The sequence below is a fragment of the Dermacentor albipictus genome, chromosome 9 (genome assembly GCF_038994185.2).
Source record: "Dermacentor albipictus isolate Rhodes 1998 colony chromosome 9, USDA_Dalb.pri_finalv2, whole genome shotgun sequence".
Classification (NCBI taxonomy): domain Eukaryota; kingdom Metazoa; phylum Arthropoda; class Arachnida; order Ixodida; family Ixodidae; genus Dermacentor; species Dermacentor albipictus.
Genome location: NC_091829.1, coordinates 83,911,916 through 83,927,452, shown reverse-complemented (window position 1 = coordinate 83,927,452; position 15,537 = coordinate 83,911,916). Strand labels below are relative to the sequence as shown.

Genomic DNA, 15,537 nt, shown 5'->3' with positions numbered 1-15,537 from the left:
CAAAGAATGCAGGATTAAAACGCAATAATGAGAAACGGGCTGCTGTCACGGCGCGGTACATGCAACTGCTGCGGTGCAATCCCTTCGGACACCGTGAATGGCGCGGAATTAAAGGCGGAGTAAAAGGTGTAGCTTGGGAGCACGTTGTTGGCTTTGCCATATTCCTATTACTACGTGTCACGCACCCAGACACGCTCGCACAGAGAGACCGAGGAGGAAAGAGAGAGAGCATTCACTTTTTCGTTCGAGATGGCGTTAAAAGCTATCCCGTGCTGTAAAGGGATTGCGCACGAATCGCTGTATCAGTTTAGCGGCATGGAAACGGAACGAATTGGAAGAAATCAGTCCGTGTCGTCCACGTGCAAGTACGATGGGCCAGAAAATTACGCACACAAAAAGAAATCTGCAAAATCAGCGAGTAATTCCGCTATACCTCGAACGTGGTTTGTTATGCAGTAGTTCATTGTTCGTTGCACTTGGGGCCGTCACTTTGGCGGAGAACAACATCACCGGATCTGTTCCCAATGTCAGCAAAAAAAAAGCAACGAGTTATTTATGCGACGGTTACAGACAGTGTCATACACTGCATTTCACCTGAAGTACTGAGGAAGTGAAGCCGAGGCTGCCGTAACGCACACAGCCGACGCTTCCCAAAACCCGGACGTAAAAGTATCCCCAACAAAAGTGTCAGTCAGCAACACAGGAGCGTTTCAGCGTTATCGCGTTCCCGATCACAGCAGGTCTTTGTTCCTCGTGCTGTGTGGCGCTTTGTCTGAGCCATCGACTATAGCAGCGGGCATGCGTTCTGCAGTAAACTCGAAACGGACTGTATACCTGGTCTGGAGCTGCAGCTATTCCAAACACTTGACGTTCTCCAAGGAGATGCCAATTCTGAATGCTAAGCGCCCTCTCTCTCTCTCTCTTTCTCTCTCTCTCTCTCTCACACACACACACACACACACACACACACACACACACACACACACACACACACACATACACTACAATTTGTCGCATCCTAGAAAGCGTTTCTAGAACCACATACATGCTGATAGCCCGTGACGCTTCTATTCTCGTTGCATGTAGTTTTCCACTTGAAAGGCTCGCCTATTTCGCGCAGTTTGTTTAGCGCACTCGTGCTTGGGCCAAACGCTTCCCGCGGTGACCAGGGAGTGCGGCACCATTGTCGCGATGCGGAGTTTCTTTTGTTTCACGCGCCGTGGGTTCCAGCGAGGACCACGTTCGGTTCTCTAATGAAGACATTGTCTCCAGCGCGCCTCGTGGCGGAAGTCGATGGCGCGATGCTTTCGCGTCCTGTTTGCGCGACTTTCCGTTCGCCTCGTGTGCAAAGGACGCGTATATCGGCCCGCGTGCGACAAAGGAGTCCGGGTAGTGGTGTCGCCCGAACTTTTGTTTCTCTTCTCCCCGCTGCGTATAGATGACTTCCGCGTCATAACCAGGTTTCGCGCAGCTCAGGGCCACACCGCCAGCTCACCCACCCGCGGCGTGCATCTTGGAGACAAACAGCGCGAGATGACGTCACGTGGGGGGAGGGGGGGGGTGGCCGAGAGAATCTCGCCGAGTGGAGTACAGTTCCTGCGTTGGCCCAACGGAACAGCAGTCGGCCGATTTCTTTCTCCTTACTCGAGATAGTAAGTTCCTGCACTGGTTCGTGAAAAAATTACGCTGTCTGAAGCCTCTTGTGTATCATACGTGCCTCCGAGATGTCTGATCATGTAAAATTTTAATTGCCATAACAAGATCCATATATTTAGACTTCTCGCTGTTCCGTGTCAACTTGTCTCTGAAGCCTGTCATCTGTCAGACGTCAAATCACGCAAGAAACAAAACGAGGATAAAGTATATGCATGACATTCACCGAAATCTCTGAGGCCACAGGCATCATTCGTTCACGCTTCGGTTTCTTCGCAAGCTTTGTTTATTCGAAAAGTCGTTCTGTGCATGCGCGCGACTGTGTACGCACTTGCGTGACTGTTCTCACATTGCGCCGCGTGTACCGTTCGCAAATATACCTGAAGTTCGGAACAAATCTACTTCCGAACTGGTTTTCACTGACTCCATGAAGGCGCGGTCACGGGTCTACACAAAGTGACAACTTCCAAGCCCCCATGGCCTCAGCCATCACTGGGTAGTAATCGCACTCCATAAAGAAAGTGTAGATACCAGGTCACGTGGCCATGCCTGGTCATGCCAGAGCTGACCAGCTTGCCGCGAGGCTCTTTACTGGGCGCCTGTCATTGTAGGGCAGCACACAGCGGGCTTGGGGGGGCGGGGGGCTGACCCCCCCCCCCCCCCCACTGTCGGAATCGCGGAACAGACGGCGCGATGCAGCGCCCCCAGTTGCCTTTCCTCAAAGCATTTCTCACGAGGTGGCAAGAAACACTGCTTCGACAAATCTGCCAGGCTCAAGCAAACACGTTGCTTACGTCTGCCCCCGGTTCCGTACAGCATAAACCGCTTTGCACCCAAAATGGTATTTGAATGTACAAATGGGCCTGCAATGCGCACTATTACACCCGTAAGGGATTTAAGGGTGTGACCTCCACCGCACTGTGCACGCCGCCATGCATGCACGAAAGTTTTTCAAAAGCGTGTAGTGTGTAGCGTGTAGTGTAGTGTGTAGTGTAGTGTAAAGGTTTCGTATTCGCTCGCTTCTGATTACATATTCCCGAATGGTTTCATTAGACATGGTTTGCAGATTTTCATCTTATAGTATTGAGCTAACGTCTGCCGGTGAAGGGAGTTGGGACTACTGTGCGCGGCTAGGCCTACTATAAATCCGGAAAGTAGTAGACTTGCGGCCCCTTAGAACGTTCGGTAACGTGACGACGAGGAAAGGCACGACGAAAAAGGCGACGAAAGCACAGCACTGAGGGAGGCGAGCTATAATTGTTAGCGCTTCCTTCAGAGAAACACGGCCGGGTGCACCGGTCGTGACCGCCGTAGGGGGTATTTAGCCGCGTACAGCCGCTCCGGTTGACAAACCGGCTAGATCCCTCCTATATACGCACGAAAGGACACGCGCCGCCCGAGCGCCGAAGACAATGAGCTGCCGCCACGCGATGCTATCGGTGCCTGGCGACTCGCTGCAGGCACGTGCAGCGATCGACGTTTGCGCAGCGTGGAGCGGAGCTGCACACGTGCTGCAGCTGCGGCACGTGTGCAGCAGCAGCAGCACACGTGGGACTGCTGCGGCAATAAAGAACTGCTGCGGCTGCGGCTGCTGCAGCAGCCATAAGGTTTCGATCCTACGAAACATTTCTAGAGGGAACTACGCTGCTAGTGTCTAAATGCTGATGATGAGAGCAGAGGAAAGGTAAAGTGACGAGCTTGTACCGGCCGTGGTTGCTTGGTGGCTGTGGTGCTGGGTTGCTAAACGCGAGGTCGCGGGATCGGATCCCGGCCACGGCGGCCGCATATCGATGGGGGTAAAAACACCCGTGTACTTAGGTTTAGGTGCACGTTAAAGAAGCCCCAAATGGTCGAAATTTTCGGAGTCCCCCCACTACGGCGTGGGTCATAATGAGATCGTTGTTTTGACACGTAAAACCCCATAATTTATTATTATTTGACGAGCATGATGGCATCTGCCACCATGGTGTTTCGAAGGGGATGCTAGTAATGTCTGTCTGTCTGTCTGTCTGTCTGTCTGTCTGTCTGTCTGTCTGTCTGTCTGTCTGTCTGTCTGTCTGTCTGTCTGTCTGTCTGTCTGTCTGTCTGTCTGTCTGTCTGTCTGTCTGTCTGTCTGTCTGTCTGTCTGTCTGTCTGTCTGCGTGTCTGTGTCTGGTCTATCTGTCTACCTGTGTCTGTCTGGTCTGGTTTGTATGTCTGCTTGCCTCTGTCTGTCTGCTTGTATGTGTCTGATCTGTCTGTCTGCCTGTGTCTGTCTGGTCTGGTCTGCATGTCTTCTTGTCTGTGTCTGGTCTGTCTGTCTGCATGTGTCTGTCTGGTCTGTATGTCTGCTTGTCTCTGTCTGTCTGGTCTGGTCTGTATGTCTGCTTGTCTGTGTCTGCTTGTCTGTGTCTGTCTGTCTGGGTATGTCTGGTCTGTCTGTCTGTCTGTCTGTCTGTCTGTCTGTCTGTCTGTCTGTCTGTCTGCTTGTCTGTGTCTGTCTGGTCTGTATGTCTGTGTGTCTGGTCTGTGTCTGTCTACCCTGGTCTGTATGTCTGCTTCTCTGTATGCCTGCTTGTCTGTATGTCTGCTTGTATGTATGCCTGCTTGTCTGTGTCTGTCTGTCTGTCTGTCTGTCTGTCTGTCTGTCTGTCTGTCTGTCTGTCTGTCTGTCTGTCTGTCTGTCTGTCTGTCTGTCTGTCTGTCTGTCTGTCTGTCTGTCAGTACCTGTCTGTCTGTGCCTGTCTTGTATGTCTGTCTGGGTCTGGTATGATCCGTCTGTCTGTCTGTCTGTCTGTCTGTCTGTCTGTCTGTCTGTCTGTCTGTCTGTCTGTCTGTCTGTCTGTCTGTCTGTCTGTCTGCGTGTCTGTGTCTGGTCTATCTGTCTACCTGTGTCTGTCTGGTCTGGTTTGTATGTCTGCTTGCCTCTGTCTGTCTGCTTGTATGTGTCTGATCTGTCTGTCTGCCTGTGTCTGTCTGGTCTGGTCTGCATGTCTTCTTGTCTGTGTCTGGTCTGTCTGTCTGCATGTGTCTGTCTGGTCTGTATGTCTGCTTGTCTCTGTCTGTCTGGTCTGGTCTGTATGTCTGCTTGTCTGTGTCTGCTTGTCTGTGTCTGTCTGTCTGGGTATGTCTGGTCTGTCTGTCTGTCTGTCTGTCTGTCTGTCTGTCTGTCTGTCTGTCTGTCTGTCTGTCTGTCTGTCTGTCTGTCTGCTTGTCTGTGTCTGTCTGGTCTGTATGTCTGTGTGTCTGGTCTGTGTCTGTCTACCCTGGTCTGTATGTCTGCTTCTCTGTATGCCTGCTTGTCTGTATGTCTGCTTGTATGTATGCCTGCTTGTCTGTGTCTGGTCTGTCTGTCTGTCTGTCTGTCTGTCTGTCTGTCTGTCTGTCTGTCTGTCTGTCTGTCTGTCTGTCTGTCTGTCTGTCTGTCAGTGCCTGTCTGTCTGTGCCTGTCTTGTATGTCTGTCTGGGTCTGGTATGATCCGTCTGTCTGTCTGTCTGTCTGTCTGTCTGTCTGTCTGTCTGTCTGTCTGTCTGTCTGTCTGCTTGTCTGTGTCTGTCTGGTCTGTATGTCTGTGTGTCTGGTCTGTGTCTGTCTACCCTGGTCTGTATGTCTGCTTCTCTGTATGCCTGCTTGTCTGTATGTCTGCTTGTATGTATGTCTGCTTGGCTGTGTCTGGTCTGTCTGGTCGGTGTCTGTCTGTCTGTCTGTCTGTCTGTCTGTCTGTCTGTCTGTCTGTCTGTCTGTCTGTCTGTCTGTCTGTCTGTCTGTCTGTCTGTCTGTGCCTGTCTGTCTGTGCCTGTCTGTCTGTCTGTGCCTGTCTGTCTGTGTCTGTCTGTCTGTCTGTCTGTCTGTCTGTCTGTCTGTCTGTCTGTCTGTCTGTCTGTCTGTCTGTCTGTCTGTCTGTCTGTCTGTCTGTCTGTCTGTCTGTCTGTCTGTCTGTCTGTCTGTCTGTCTGTCTGTCTGTCTGTCTGTCTGTCTGTCTGTCTGTCTGTCTGTCTGTCTGTCTGTCTGTCTGTCTGTCTGTCTGTCTGTCTGTCTGTCTGTCTGTCTGTCTGTCTGTCTGTCTGTCTGTCTGTCTGTCTGTCTGTCTGTCTGTCTGTCTGTCTGTCTGTCTGTCTGTCTGTCTGTCTGTCTGTCTGTCTGTCTGTCTGTCTGTCTGTCTGTCTGTCTGTCTGTCTGTCTGTCTGTCTGTCTGTCTGTCTAAGGTCGCTGGTGTAAATATGGCGGCTCAGCCAGCATTAAGTGCTATTTTGGACATTGTCAAATTAGACCGTAATGTCAAATTTTGTATGGCGGTGCTTCGAGCCAATCAGAGTTGCCAAGGTGGCGAATTCGACAATTGGCGGAATTTTACAACGTCCGGAATAGGCCACCCAATGGGAACGATGGGTGGTACATATGCCTCGGCGTCGTCTTTCTGGCTTCAAACGGCTAGTTGCGGCATTGCAAAGCGATATTCATTCGGCGAACTATCGCGTTGTAAATTTCACGGCTCGCAATGATAACACTTGTGCGATGATAGACTCGTTGCCGTGCTGTGTTTGGCATAGCGTGATTTTCTTTCTTTTTCTTCGAAATTTATAAGGACAAAGCGCAATGAACGACGCCCCGGGAATGACGTCTGGAGCAACCAAAGCACGAAGGTGTGGACGGATATCAACGTCATCAACCCACCAATCCGATAGTATAGCTCAACAGTCGCAGCGGCAGAGCTTCCTCTCGTGGTAATCTTTTTCTTCTTTCTTTTTTTTCTTTTTATTCTCTTTTTTTTTAGGACACGCCTGCTGCACGCATGCTGCCTCTTAATTACACGGCCGCGTCCTAATCGCAGGGCAGGAAGTTGGGCTGCGGCGCGATCCCGCGCAAGCTCACGCGTTTGCCACGCCTGCGGAATCGGCCGCCGCCTTCTGCTGCACGCATCTCCGAGCTGCGTGCCCGCAGGACACAATGACTCCGCGTGCAGGGAACCGAGCCAGGGTGACCGTTCGCCAAGGCGGCTCACGTCACCACTCCGCTGGCTGGGTTGGCAAGGGCCGCGACGATGCTCTCTCTCTGCGTCACACGTCGCTTCCTGCCCGATAAGGAATGCGCACCTGCGCTTCTCGTCACACACACACGCAAGCAAAGAATATAGAAGGCTGGATACGGAAGTTGCTGCCTCCGACGAACTCGTATAGACTTCGCGCTTGTAGTCGCGGTTTCTGGAAACGCTAAACGCACGATGAATACGAAACAGGCGCGGTATGCAATCGCAAACGCTTACAAAACGTTGCCGAGGGGGAGGGCCTTGGGGCGGGGGGAGGCAGAAAGAGGGTGGGGGGGGGGGGGGGTCCGTCGACATCCAGAAGCGAGAACTGAATAGAATCGCCGCCGCTGTCGAAGCGAGAAACGTCGAAAGCTCGAGCTTCGTCTCAGTCGCGTAGGTTAGCCGCTCGAGGCTGCAAGCGTTGCCAAGTGTGCAAGCCTGTCGCGTGTCGTTCTAACGACGCGCTTTGCCCGCGCTATGCGACATTTCCTGTCGCGAAGCTTCTAGTCGCTCGTTGCCTCCGCGGCTCGATGCAAATGGGCGCCGACGCAAGTCGCAGCCCGCAGTGCACAGTTGCCCACGAGGGCGCGACGCCCAGATTCGGGAAGCGCTGATACGTTTCACTGTAGGCTTAAAACTTCTGCATCTACATGTAAGGGGTGCTTCACTTCTACGTTGTCTCTTTCTATTTCTGTCTATATTGATAAAGAAAGAGGTCGCTAACTTTGTGTCTGGACGGCGTAAGAAAAAAAAAGTAGCTCATATAGAGGGGAGGAACCGACGCGGGAACGAGTACGCTCTGTTGCCAATAAAAACGGGTTTGTGTTGTGTCGACACGGAGCCCTGCTTAAGTCCGAGTAGTCCATATAGGCAGCGCATACGAAATGAGCGACGCTGGTGGTTTTTCCCCTTCATTCCGCAGTTGAGGCGAGTGTGCGGGGAACGTAGACCTTGCCAGTGAGGTCTCGAGGTGAAAAGACCTGATAAGTGCGGTTTCCGCATATGGGAGGATGACCGCTATAGATTAGGATTCTTTACAGCGCGCGACAAAACTTTAAACGTGACATCGAAGGCCGTATACGAGACCTAAAGCGGCGGATGATAACAGTTCCAGGAAATCTTCGTACAGTTGGTAAGAAACCGGAATAGCTTTGCTGCAGGCCCAATATCGGCCCGGTGTGGTTCCCCTTCCAGCGTCTATATAATCGGAATTACAAAATATCTTCATGGTGGTTATTTATTTATTTGCTTCTTTTGAATTTTGATCCACAGTACAGATGCATCGTTCGCAGATAACGCTGTCGGAGATTAGGTTGCATCGTTGGGCCGGAATATTCATCGGTAGTTTCATGCTGTGCAGAATACAGTGGACACTACAGCGAGTTACAATCGAAAAATACGAACCTATATATGTGCCCCCAAGTACAAGTCCGCGTACAAATAATTTCCGATGTTACATTGAGAACAAATATTAGTGACAAAATGTCATAGCAATTCTGACAATCGTCTACTAATGCGTAAGCATTCTTTGACTCGGCTGCCACTTCGCTTTTGCTTACTTATTATAGCTAGCTTATGCATGTCTACCCATCGCTACCAATCGTCTACTATTACAGCATTATAATGATTGCATGTGTTAACTTGACCAATTATTCATTTATTTTGCAGGTATGAAGCGCGTCACGGGACAGACAGATTTTTCTGGGGTACTCGCCAAAGAATGCTTACGCATTAAAATGTGCGATAAGCTATCATATCAGGTATAACCATATCTAGATCGTATTAAGGCGACTAAACAAGTGCGTCATTATAGTACTCCTTTGAAAACTGATGAGTCAAATGCTACTTCATGGAAGCATTGTTTACTAAAGAAGAAACTTGAAAGTAATATAATCCCTGATCGTGCCGTATGTGGTACGTGCGTGCGGGGTTATAATTCTATTTTGCCTACAGGACTACATAGGTCGTTTCGTTGAGGTAGGAAGTGCTATCAGGGTATTCGCGGTTCAGAACTCTTTGTTGGAAAGCTTTAACAGCCTGCCTCTACTGAAACAATAATTGTGCTGTGCGTATGTTAGAAAAACGCACATGGCACACACTCAGTGACCCAAGTTGCTCCGACGGTTGGTTTTGAGCCCTCACCACAGCAGCTCAATGCTCTATACCCATGAGACCACGGACTACCCAGTGACCCAAGCTGCTCAAGCAGTGGGTTTCGAATCCTCACCACAGCAATTGAATGCTCTATACCCTTAGACCACGGACTACGGGGTGACCCAAGTTGCTCAGGAGGATGGTTTTGAACCCTCACCACAACAATTGAATGCCCTGTACCCATTAGACCGCGGACTACCCAGTGACCCAAGTTGCTCCGACGGTTGGTTTTGAACCCTCACCACAGCAACCCAATGATCTATACCCATTAGATCACAGACTACCTAGTGAGCGAAGTTGGTCAAAAAACGTTTCGACGCTCAGTCTGACGGAAATATAGACCCCTAAAGGCGCGGGAAGTGACTCGACCCCGCGACCTCGTTCTCAGCAGCAGAACTGCATAGTCACGCACAGCGCCACCGTGGGAAGTCGGAATGAAACAGGACGAATGTATGTATGTACAGAACGGAATAGCGGCAAGTAGGGAATTGAGCAGATGTACAGCTTACTTGGACTGGCGTCGAAGCTGGATCCTCCCGTGTGGATGACGTCAACGAAGTCCGCGTCCGTAGGGTCCAGTCGCACAACCTTGTCAGTGTTGGCGAAGTATGGGTCAGCTGGGTCCAGGGCTGCGAGGAGGCGCGTCGCGCGATTTGTTTTTTTTTCTTCGACTAAATGCGTACACTATACACGGACCGTATACGTCTATGAGGCAAATGTAGAGTTTACATTTACACGTGAGGTCTTATATCTATGAGGTTCGTTCGTTCGTATACACTGAAAATAAACGAATCGGGCAAACGGCGCGCATCCACTGCTAATGTATAGATCTATAAATGTACTCAATAGTAGCATAGCGCGATTATCATGTGCCATTCTGTGCCGTTGCATTTCTTTTCGCACTTATTCCTGTACCATTGCACTGTTACTGACGTGCCCAAACGTTTTCCATTCTGCTCCCTCGGATACCAAGAGCGCATTCTTCATTAACCATGTCATTTTTCCCCTTCTTCACAATCAAAATGAACCGCTGTGTTCGTTTTATAACAACCCTACGCTGGGGGTGCGTGAACTCCGAAAAAGAACCCGACACTGAAAGGGTTAAAAGATGTTTGCTGTGCACCCATTGCAGGCCACCTTGCTGCCCGCGTAACGTGATGGCCAATGGAACGGCTCAAAATAATGCGTATTTTAGGTTAGCGAGACGAAGACAGCTTTTATACGCAGACACGTACAGCGTAACAGTTTCGCTAAAGGTGGAAACCAGAACTACATATGCTGCGGCAGAAAGGAAATCATGAGCTCTCGTTGTCTTCTGGTGTACTCGCTCCCGACCCAAATGTTGCTTAGCTTCGGTGGTCTGATGACAACGGGTTCTCCCAAGGTGACGTGAACAACAAAAAGCTCGCTCTTTTTTTTTTTTGCATAGAACTTCAACTTGAGAAGCTCAAAGCACAATCCACGCTGTAAGGATAAGCCTCTCTGATGTCTTCGAAAAGAGTTAGTGACGCCTAACTTCGCGTTGCCCTACATACGCTTGTGAACTAAGCGAACGTGAGCACTATACTCTGACATAACAGCGCTTTGCGAAAGGGAGAGGAGGGTTGGGTTCTCGGGTCGACTCACCGGTGATACGTCCGATGCCCTTGACCCTCTCGCCGGCGTATCCCGCGATGTGGGCACCCACGTTGTAGCCGATCAGGTGGAAGTCGCTGCCGGCAACGCTATAACGGTCCTGTGGGACGGGAGACGTTTACAACAGTGTGGAGTTGCTGCTGGGTTAAGCCGGCGCTTGCCATCAGCATTATCCTCCTCCTCCTCCTCCTCCTCATCATCATCATCATCATCATCATCATCATTATTGTGTTGTTCCCTGTATGTACGTATGTACGTATTGTGTATTCCCTGTATTGTGACGTATGTATCGGGACAGTTACTTATAGTGCGTTCCAGAAGAGCTCGCCTCTTCCTTCTCTCTGCACCTGCCTTTCGCGCTTCATTCGGAGGGAAGGAATTGCGTTTTCTGTGTGATTTGGTCCTATAAGGCCGTTTATTGTGCAAAAAAATTAATACCGGTGAACGAAGGCCTCAGGAGAGCAGCTGAGACTAATACAGCGAGCGGTGCAGGATCTTCATGCTCTGCTCCAGGCTATAGTACAACTGTCGCGCTGCCCTGGTTCCAGCTTCGATCAACCCGCTGTCTCTTTCTTTTCTTTTTTTGTGTGTGTATTGCATTGGACTGGCAACTATCCATATTAGGCTATCGTTCCAAATATTTCTGTATATCTATTGTTTTTCGGTTGTTGAAAATAATGGTACATTGATTGATTGATTGATTGATTGATTGATTGATTGATTGATTGATTGATTGATTGATTGATTGACGACTATTAGAGGCACCGGCTACTCGTCTGCACCAACGTATAAGAAGCTAAAAGCGCAACAAAAGAGAAACGCCCCGAGAAGAAGAAAGTCGGAGAGTACGAAAAGTGCCCTCAAGGACAAGTTGCCGCGAACAGTTCGCACAAGTCGCACAAGCCGCAACTTCACCATCCCTGTTTACAAGCTACAGCACAATCCCAATGCAGTCCACGTGGAAAGGGGAAAAAAAAGAAGGCGTAAAACAAAATTTGAGCTCGTGTTGCACCGCGAGCTCAAGAAAGAAGAGAAGAAAAAAAAAAGAAGAGTAAAGCCCTGCCTGTGCATTGCGTGTGCAGGGCTTTTGATTAGAAGGACCAAACTATTTCTTCTTTTTTTTACGTGCTATCCACATTCATCGGGAAGTGTAAAAGCCACCACAGTCTAAAATACTTGCTCTCTATTCATTAGTCGCAGTTACGTACCACACTTCTACATTGTACTGCACCTTGTGCATTGAGCTTACAGCTTATTTTAAACCACCTGCAACCATGCACCAGGCTATAAATTCACAAGGTGTTGATTTCTGTTTATGACTCCTCTTAGCACAAAGTCACTTAAAAAAAAGTGGCATCTTCCTAGAAATAAAAAAAAATCCGCGTCCATAGATTCTTGCATTGTGGTTACGAAGCAGTAGGCATTAACAACTCGGTTCAGTTCAGTTCAGTTCAGTTCAGTTCAGTTTTATTTCCTTAAAGACCCCTTTGCTAGGGGTATTACATAAGGGGTGGGTACAGATTAATATACAAATATAAACACAGGTATACAGAAAAAATTGTACATTGAAGCTACATTTTCGCAAGTGCAAAACAACAGAAATAATAACACGTGAGAAAGCAAGTTAATGATTAGCCAACAAGGACACATTTTCCAGAAGCGATGTCGGGCAAGTGATTGCAGCTACGTGGTGGGGAAGGGCGTTCCAATCTGATGCTGTGCGGGAAAAAAAAGACGAGGAAAATGTAGTTGTGTGGGAGCGTGGGCGTAAGACTTGTAATGGGTGCCCAGTTCGTAGAGATATGCGTGCGGGTGGTGTGATATATGGCTCGTGAAATAAGGTACTGTAAAAAAACTTATGAAAGAGGCAAAGGCTAGCAGTAGCACGGCGACGTGCAAGGGGCTGTAGATCAGATGTTGCTTTTAAGGATGATACGCTTACGTCGTATGAGTATGAGGAATGGATGTATCTGACGACGCGGTTTTGAAAGGACTCGAGCTCGTTAACTAGATAGACTTGATATGGATTCCAGATGGGTGATGCGTATTCGACTTTCGGTCTGATAAGGGATTTGAAAGCTAGTAGTTTTACGTTCTGCGGGGCGTCACGCAAGTGTCGTCTCATGAAGCCAAAAGTTCTGTTAGCTGATGAAAGTATGTTGGGACGGGTAATCTGAGCAAAGTTTCTAGCGCTTATACTCATCGTTTCGTGAACTACTTAAACCAAAAGCCTGCATTCTTTTTACAAATGTTGAATGATCGAAGCAGGGCTGGAAGAGAGCCTAGTGCTTTGCTCAACAAAGGGCAAAAAAGCGACGGTGGCACATGGAACGAAGGACTCTGAACGCTCAACATCTCACACACAGTGGGACATGGAACGAAGGGCTCTGAACGCTCAACATCTCACACACACACACACACACACACACACACACACACACACACACACACACACACACACACACACACACACACACACACACACACACACACACACACACACACACACACAAACGCGCGCGCGCGCGCGCGTTAGTTATAACTGTGCGTGCGAATTCGGCCTGCATTCAGTCCAGCGCCGAGGTTTTGGTTTCCTCTTGCGAACGACGCGCAGATTTTACCCGATCACGATGGCGATCAAATTTCTCAATCTCGACTGGCTCCTTTACGCAAGCTGTACGTGGAAGGGAGCCAGCCGAGATTGAAAAAATTCGACCCCGCTAGGGCTCGAGCGCGATCGAAAGCGGTTTTAGGTGGCAGGCGTCAACCGTCGTGAAGTTGAATCGACGCGCTCGGCTCCTAATTATTAATTCTCCTCGCCGACTATTTCGCCCGTGCCACTTTCATACTAACCAGCAGATGATAAAGCATCACGGATGCGTACCGACGCTTGCAAATTGACGAACGAGCTTGCTGATAACTAGCGACACCATTTGAATCCGCAATATGCTAAATGTATTCCTCATAGTGCGTACAAGAACTCCGTGTAACGGGAAAACCCGCTAGTTTGCGTCAAGCATGAATGGCGATCTTTTGTCGGTCTGCGATTTGCTGGACATTATTTTTTTCTATCTTTTCCGCCTGCTTTTTTTTTCTTTCTTCGTTATTGGTGGGACGGCAGCCATAAAGCCGTGCGGAAGAGCTGGCAGCTTGTCAAAGACTTGAAAGAAGTGCGATTGTAAAATAATATTTAAAAAAAATAAAGAAGATAAATAAGATGCAAGCTGCAGCCTTAGTAGAGTTTCGGCTGTAGTATCAAGACGCAACGCTTCTGCAATTATTAATGATTTCCTGCAATTGAGCAGCCTTCTCCTGAGCGTTGTGAAAGGCTATTAGCACGTAGATCTAGCGAAGTTGTGTGTGTGTCTTCTGCTAGCGGCTTCCGCGGCCACGTTTTAAAAAAATCTCAACCTCGACCTCCCCTGTTGCTTTCGTGCGTGAACAATATGTACGTCTGCTTCCTTCTCGCAGTCATATTAAGTCCAACGCATACGCAAACACTTCTTGTAAAGAAATGCTGAAAACACGAAACACACTGCGGCATTATAGCACCTAAACACCGCTGGGAAAGATTACGACTAGGCGCCGTAAATGCGCACGCCATTAGAAGTGAGTATACCCTCTCGACGTTGCTCACTGAAAGTTATCAAAATTCGGTTCATCTCTCGAAATGCACTTTTCTTTTAACGTGCTGCCCTCCGAGTTACGCTAGTGCATTGCGGTGCAATTTGGCAGACGGCATGCAGAAGGGGCAGTGACGAAAATTCCTGGACGTGGAGCACTCAAGCGCAGGCTGTGAATCTACGCAAACGATTGGCCCATCTATCTGCACGTTGACCTGTTGCTTCCAAAATCGCGTACAATTCTGCAGTCACCGGTGTAGTAACACAACAGAGTCCTAAACATGCCACGTATATAGTCTTAACCTCGGTAGAACAAAAGTGCACACTGAACGGTCCTTGGTGCATGAGCCGTCTGCGTACATTTACAAGGACGGCTTGGTGGGCTAGTTGGTAAAAGCATCTAAAAATTAAATTACGGGGTTTCACGTGCCAAAACCGCTTTCTGATTATGAGGCGCGCCGTAGTGGAGAACTCCGGAAATTTACGACCACCTGGGGTTCGCTAACGTGCACCTAAATCTAAGCACACGGGTGTTTTCGCATTTCGCCCCCGTCGAAATGCGGCCGCCGTGGCCGGGATTCGATCCCGCGACCTCGTGCTCAGCAGCCCAACACCATAGCCGCTGAGCAAACACGGCGGCTGTAAAAGCTTCTTAAAGGATTACCAGCGCACACGAACGACAACAGAGGGAACAACAACAGGACACAACGCTCTGTCCTCTCGTTCTTCCGAATGTCGCCGTCCGTGCGCTCTGTTAACCCTTTAATCTGTGCACATCTATTTATTTGTAGTATTAATTTATTCGTTGGACATTTGAAACATTGCTAATTGCGGGTTTCCCTCTACATATTGCGCATATCCACTATGGGGAGTCGGCCAAGATATCGGTTGAATTAGAAAAGTTATTAGACTTGTCTAGCAAAATAATAATAATAATAATAATAATAATAATAATAATAATAAGATAGCAAATCAAATCAAAAGTAAAACACAGTTGAAGTCCTAAGAATTTATCAAGGAGTTCGTCGGTGAAGAGTTACTTTTCTTTTTTCCATGGTTGCACCAGAGGCATGCTTCTTTTAGCCGAGATGCCAAAAAAAGAAAAGAAAAGAAGAAAATCAATTGGTTTCACACGTGGTAGATCGTGGAACAAGAGTCAGCGAGCGATCTTCAAGCGACCGCCACGTGTGCAGGCGGGAGGAGGTGTCGAGGTGAATTAAGCTTTGCAGGAACCGAGTATAGACCTTGCTCGGATAATTATAGAAGATTGTTGGGCTGCGGTTGATGTCTCACTCATGCGCAGATAGGAGAAGGGAGCCCGAAATAGTGCGCGGTAATGTTTTAAATGCCTGTAATTAATTACTAAAGTTGCAATTAACTTTGTCGGAGGTGGCTGGCACCGTGCCAGTCACCGAAGTATCTTCTCAAAGCTTCTATGGCGGTCTCATTTTGAACTTCTGCGTCAC

General features: G+C 48.9%; 2 protein-coding genes across 5 annotated transcripts in view; one reads left to right on the top strand and one right to left on the bottom strand.

Annotated features, from left to right (window-relative positions):
- LOC135919837 (multiple PDZ domain protein-like) overlaps positions 1-15,537 on the top strand; it is a 532,904-nt gene that overhangs the window by 43,755 nt on the left and 473,612 nt on the right. The window lies entirely within an intron of this gene.
- LOC135919838 (inactive pancreatic lipase-related protein 1-like) overlaps positions 1-15,537 on the bottom strand; it is a 152,251-nt gene that overhangs the window by 11,483 nt on the left and 125,231 nt on the right. For both annotated transcript variants that reach the window (XM_065453791.2, XM_065453792.1), the window contains exons 4-5: positions 10,440-10,548; positions 9,323-9,442 (exon numbers count right to left, since the gene is read on the bottom strand). In XM_065453791.2, coding sequence (XP_065309863.1) covers positions 9,323-9,442; positions 10,440-10,548 — 229 coding nt within the window. The remainder of the gene's footprint in view (positions 1-9,322; positions 9,443-10,439; positions 10,549-15,537) is intronic.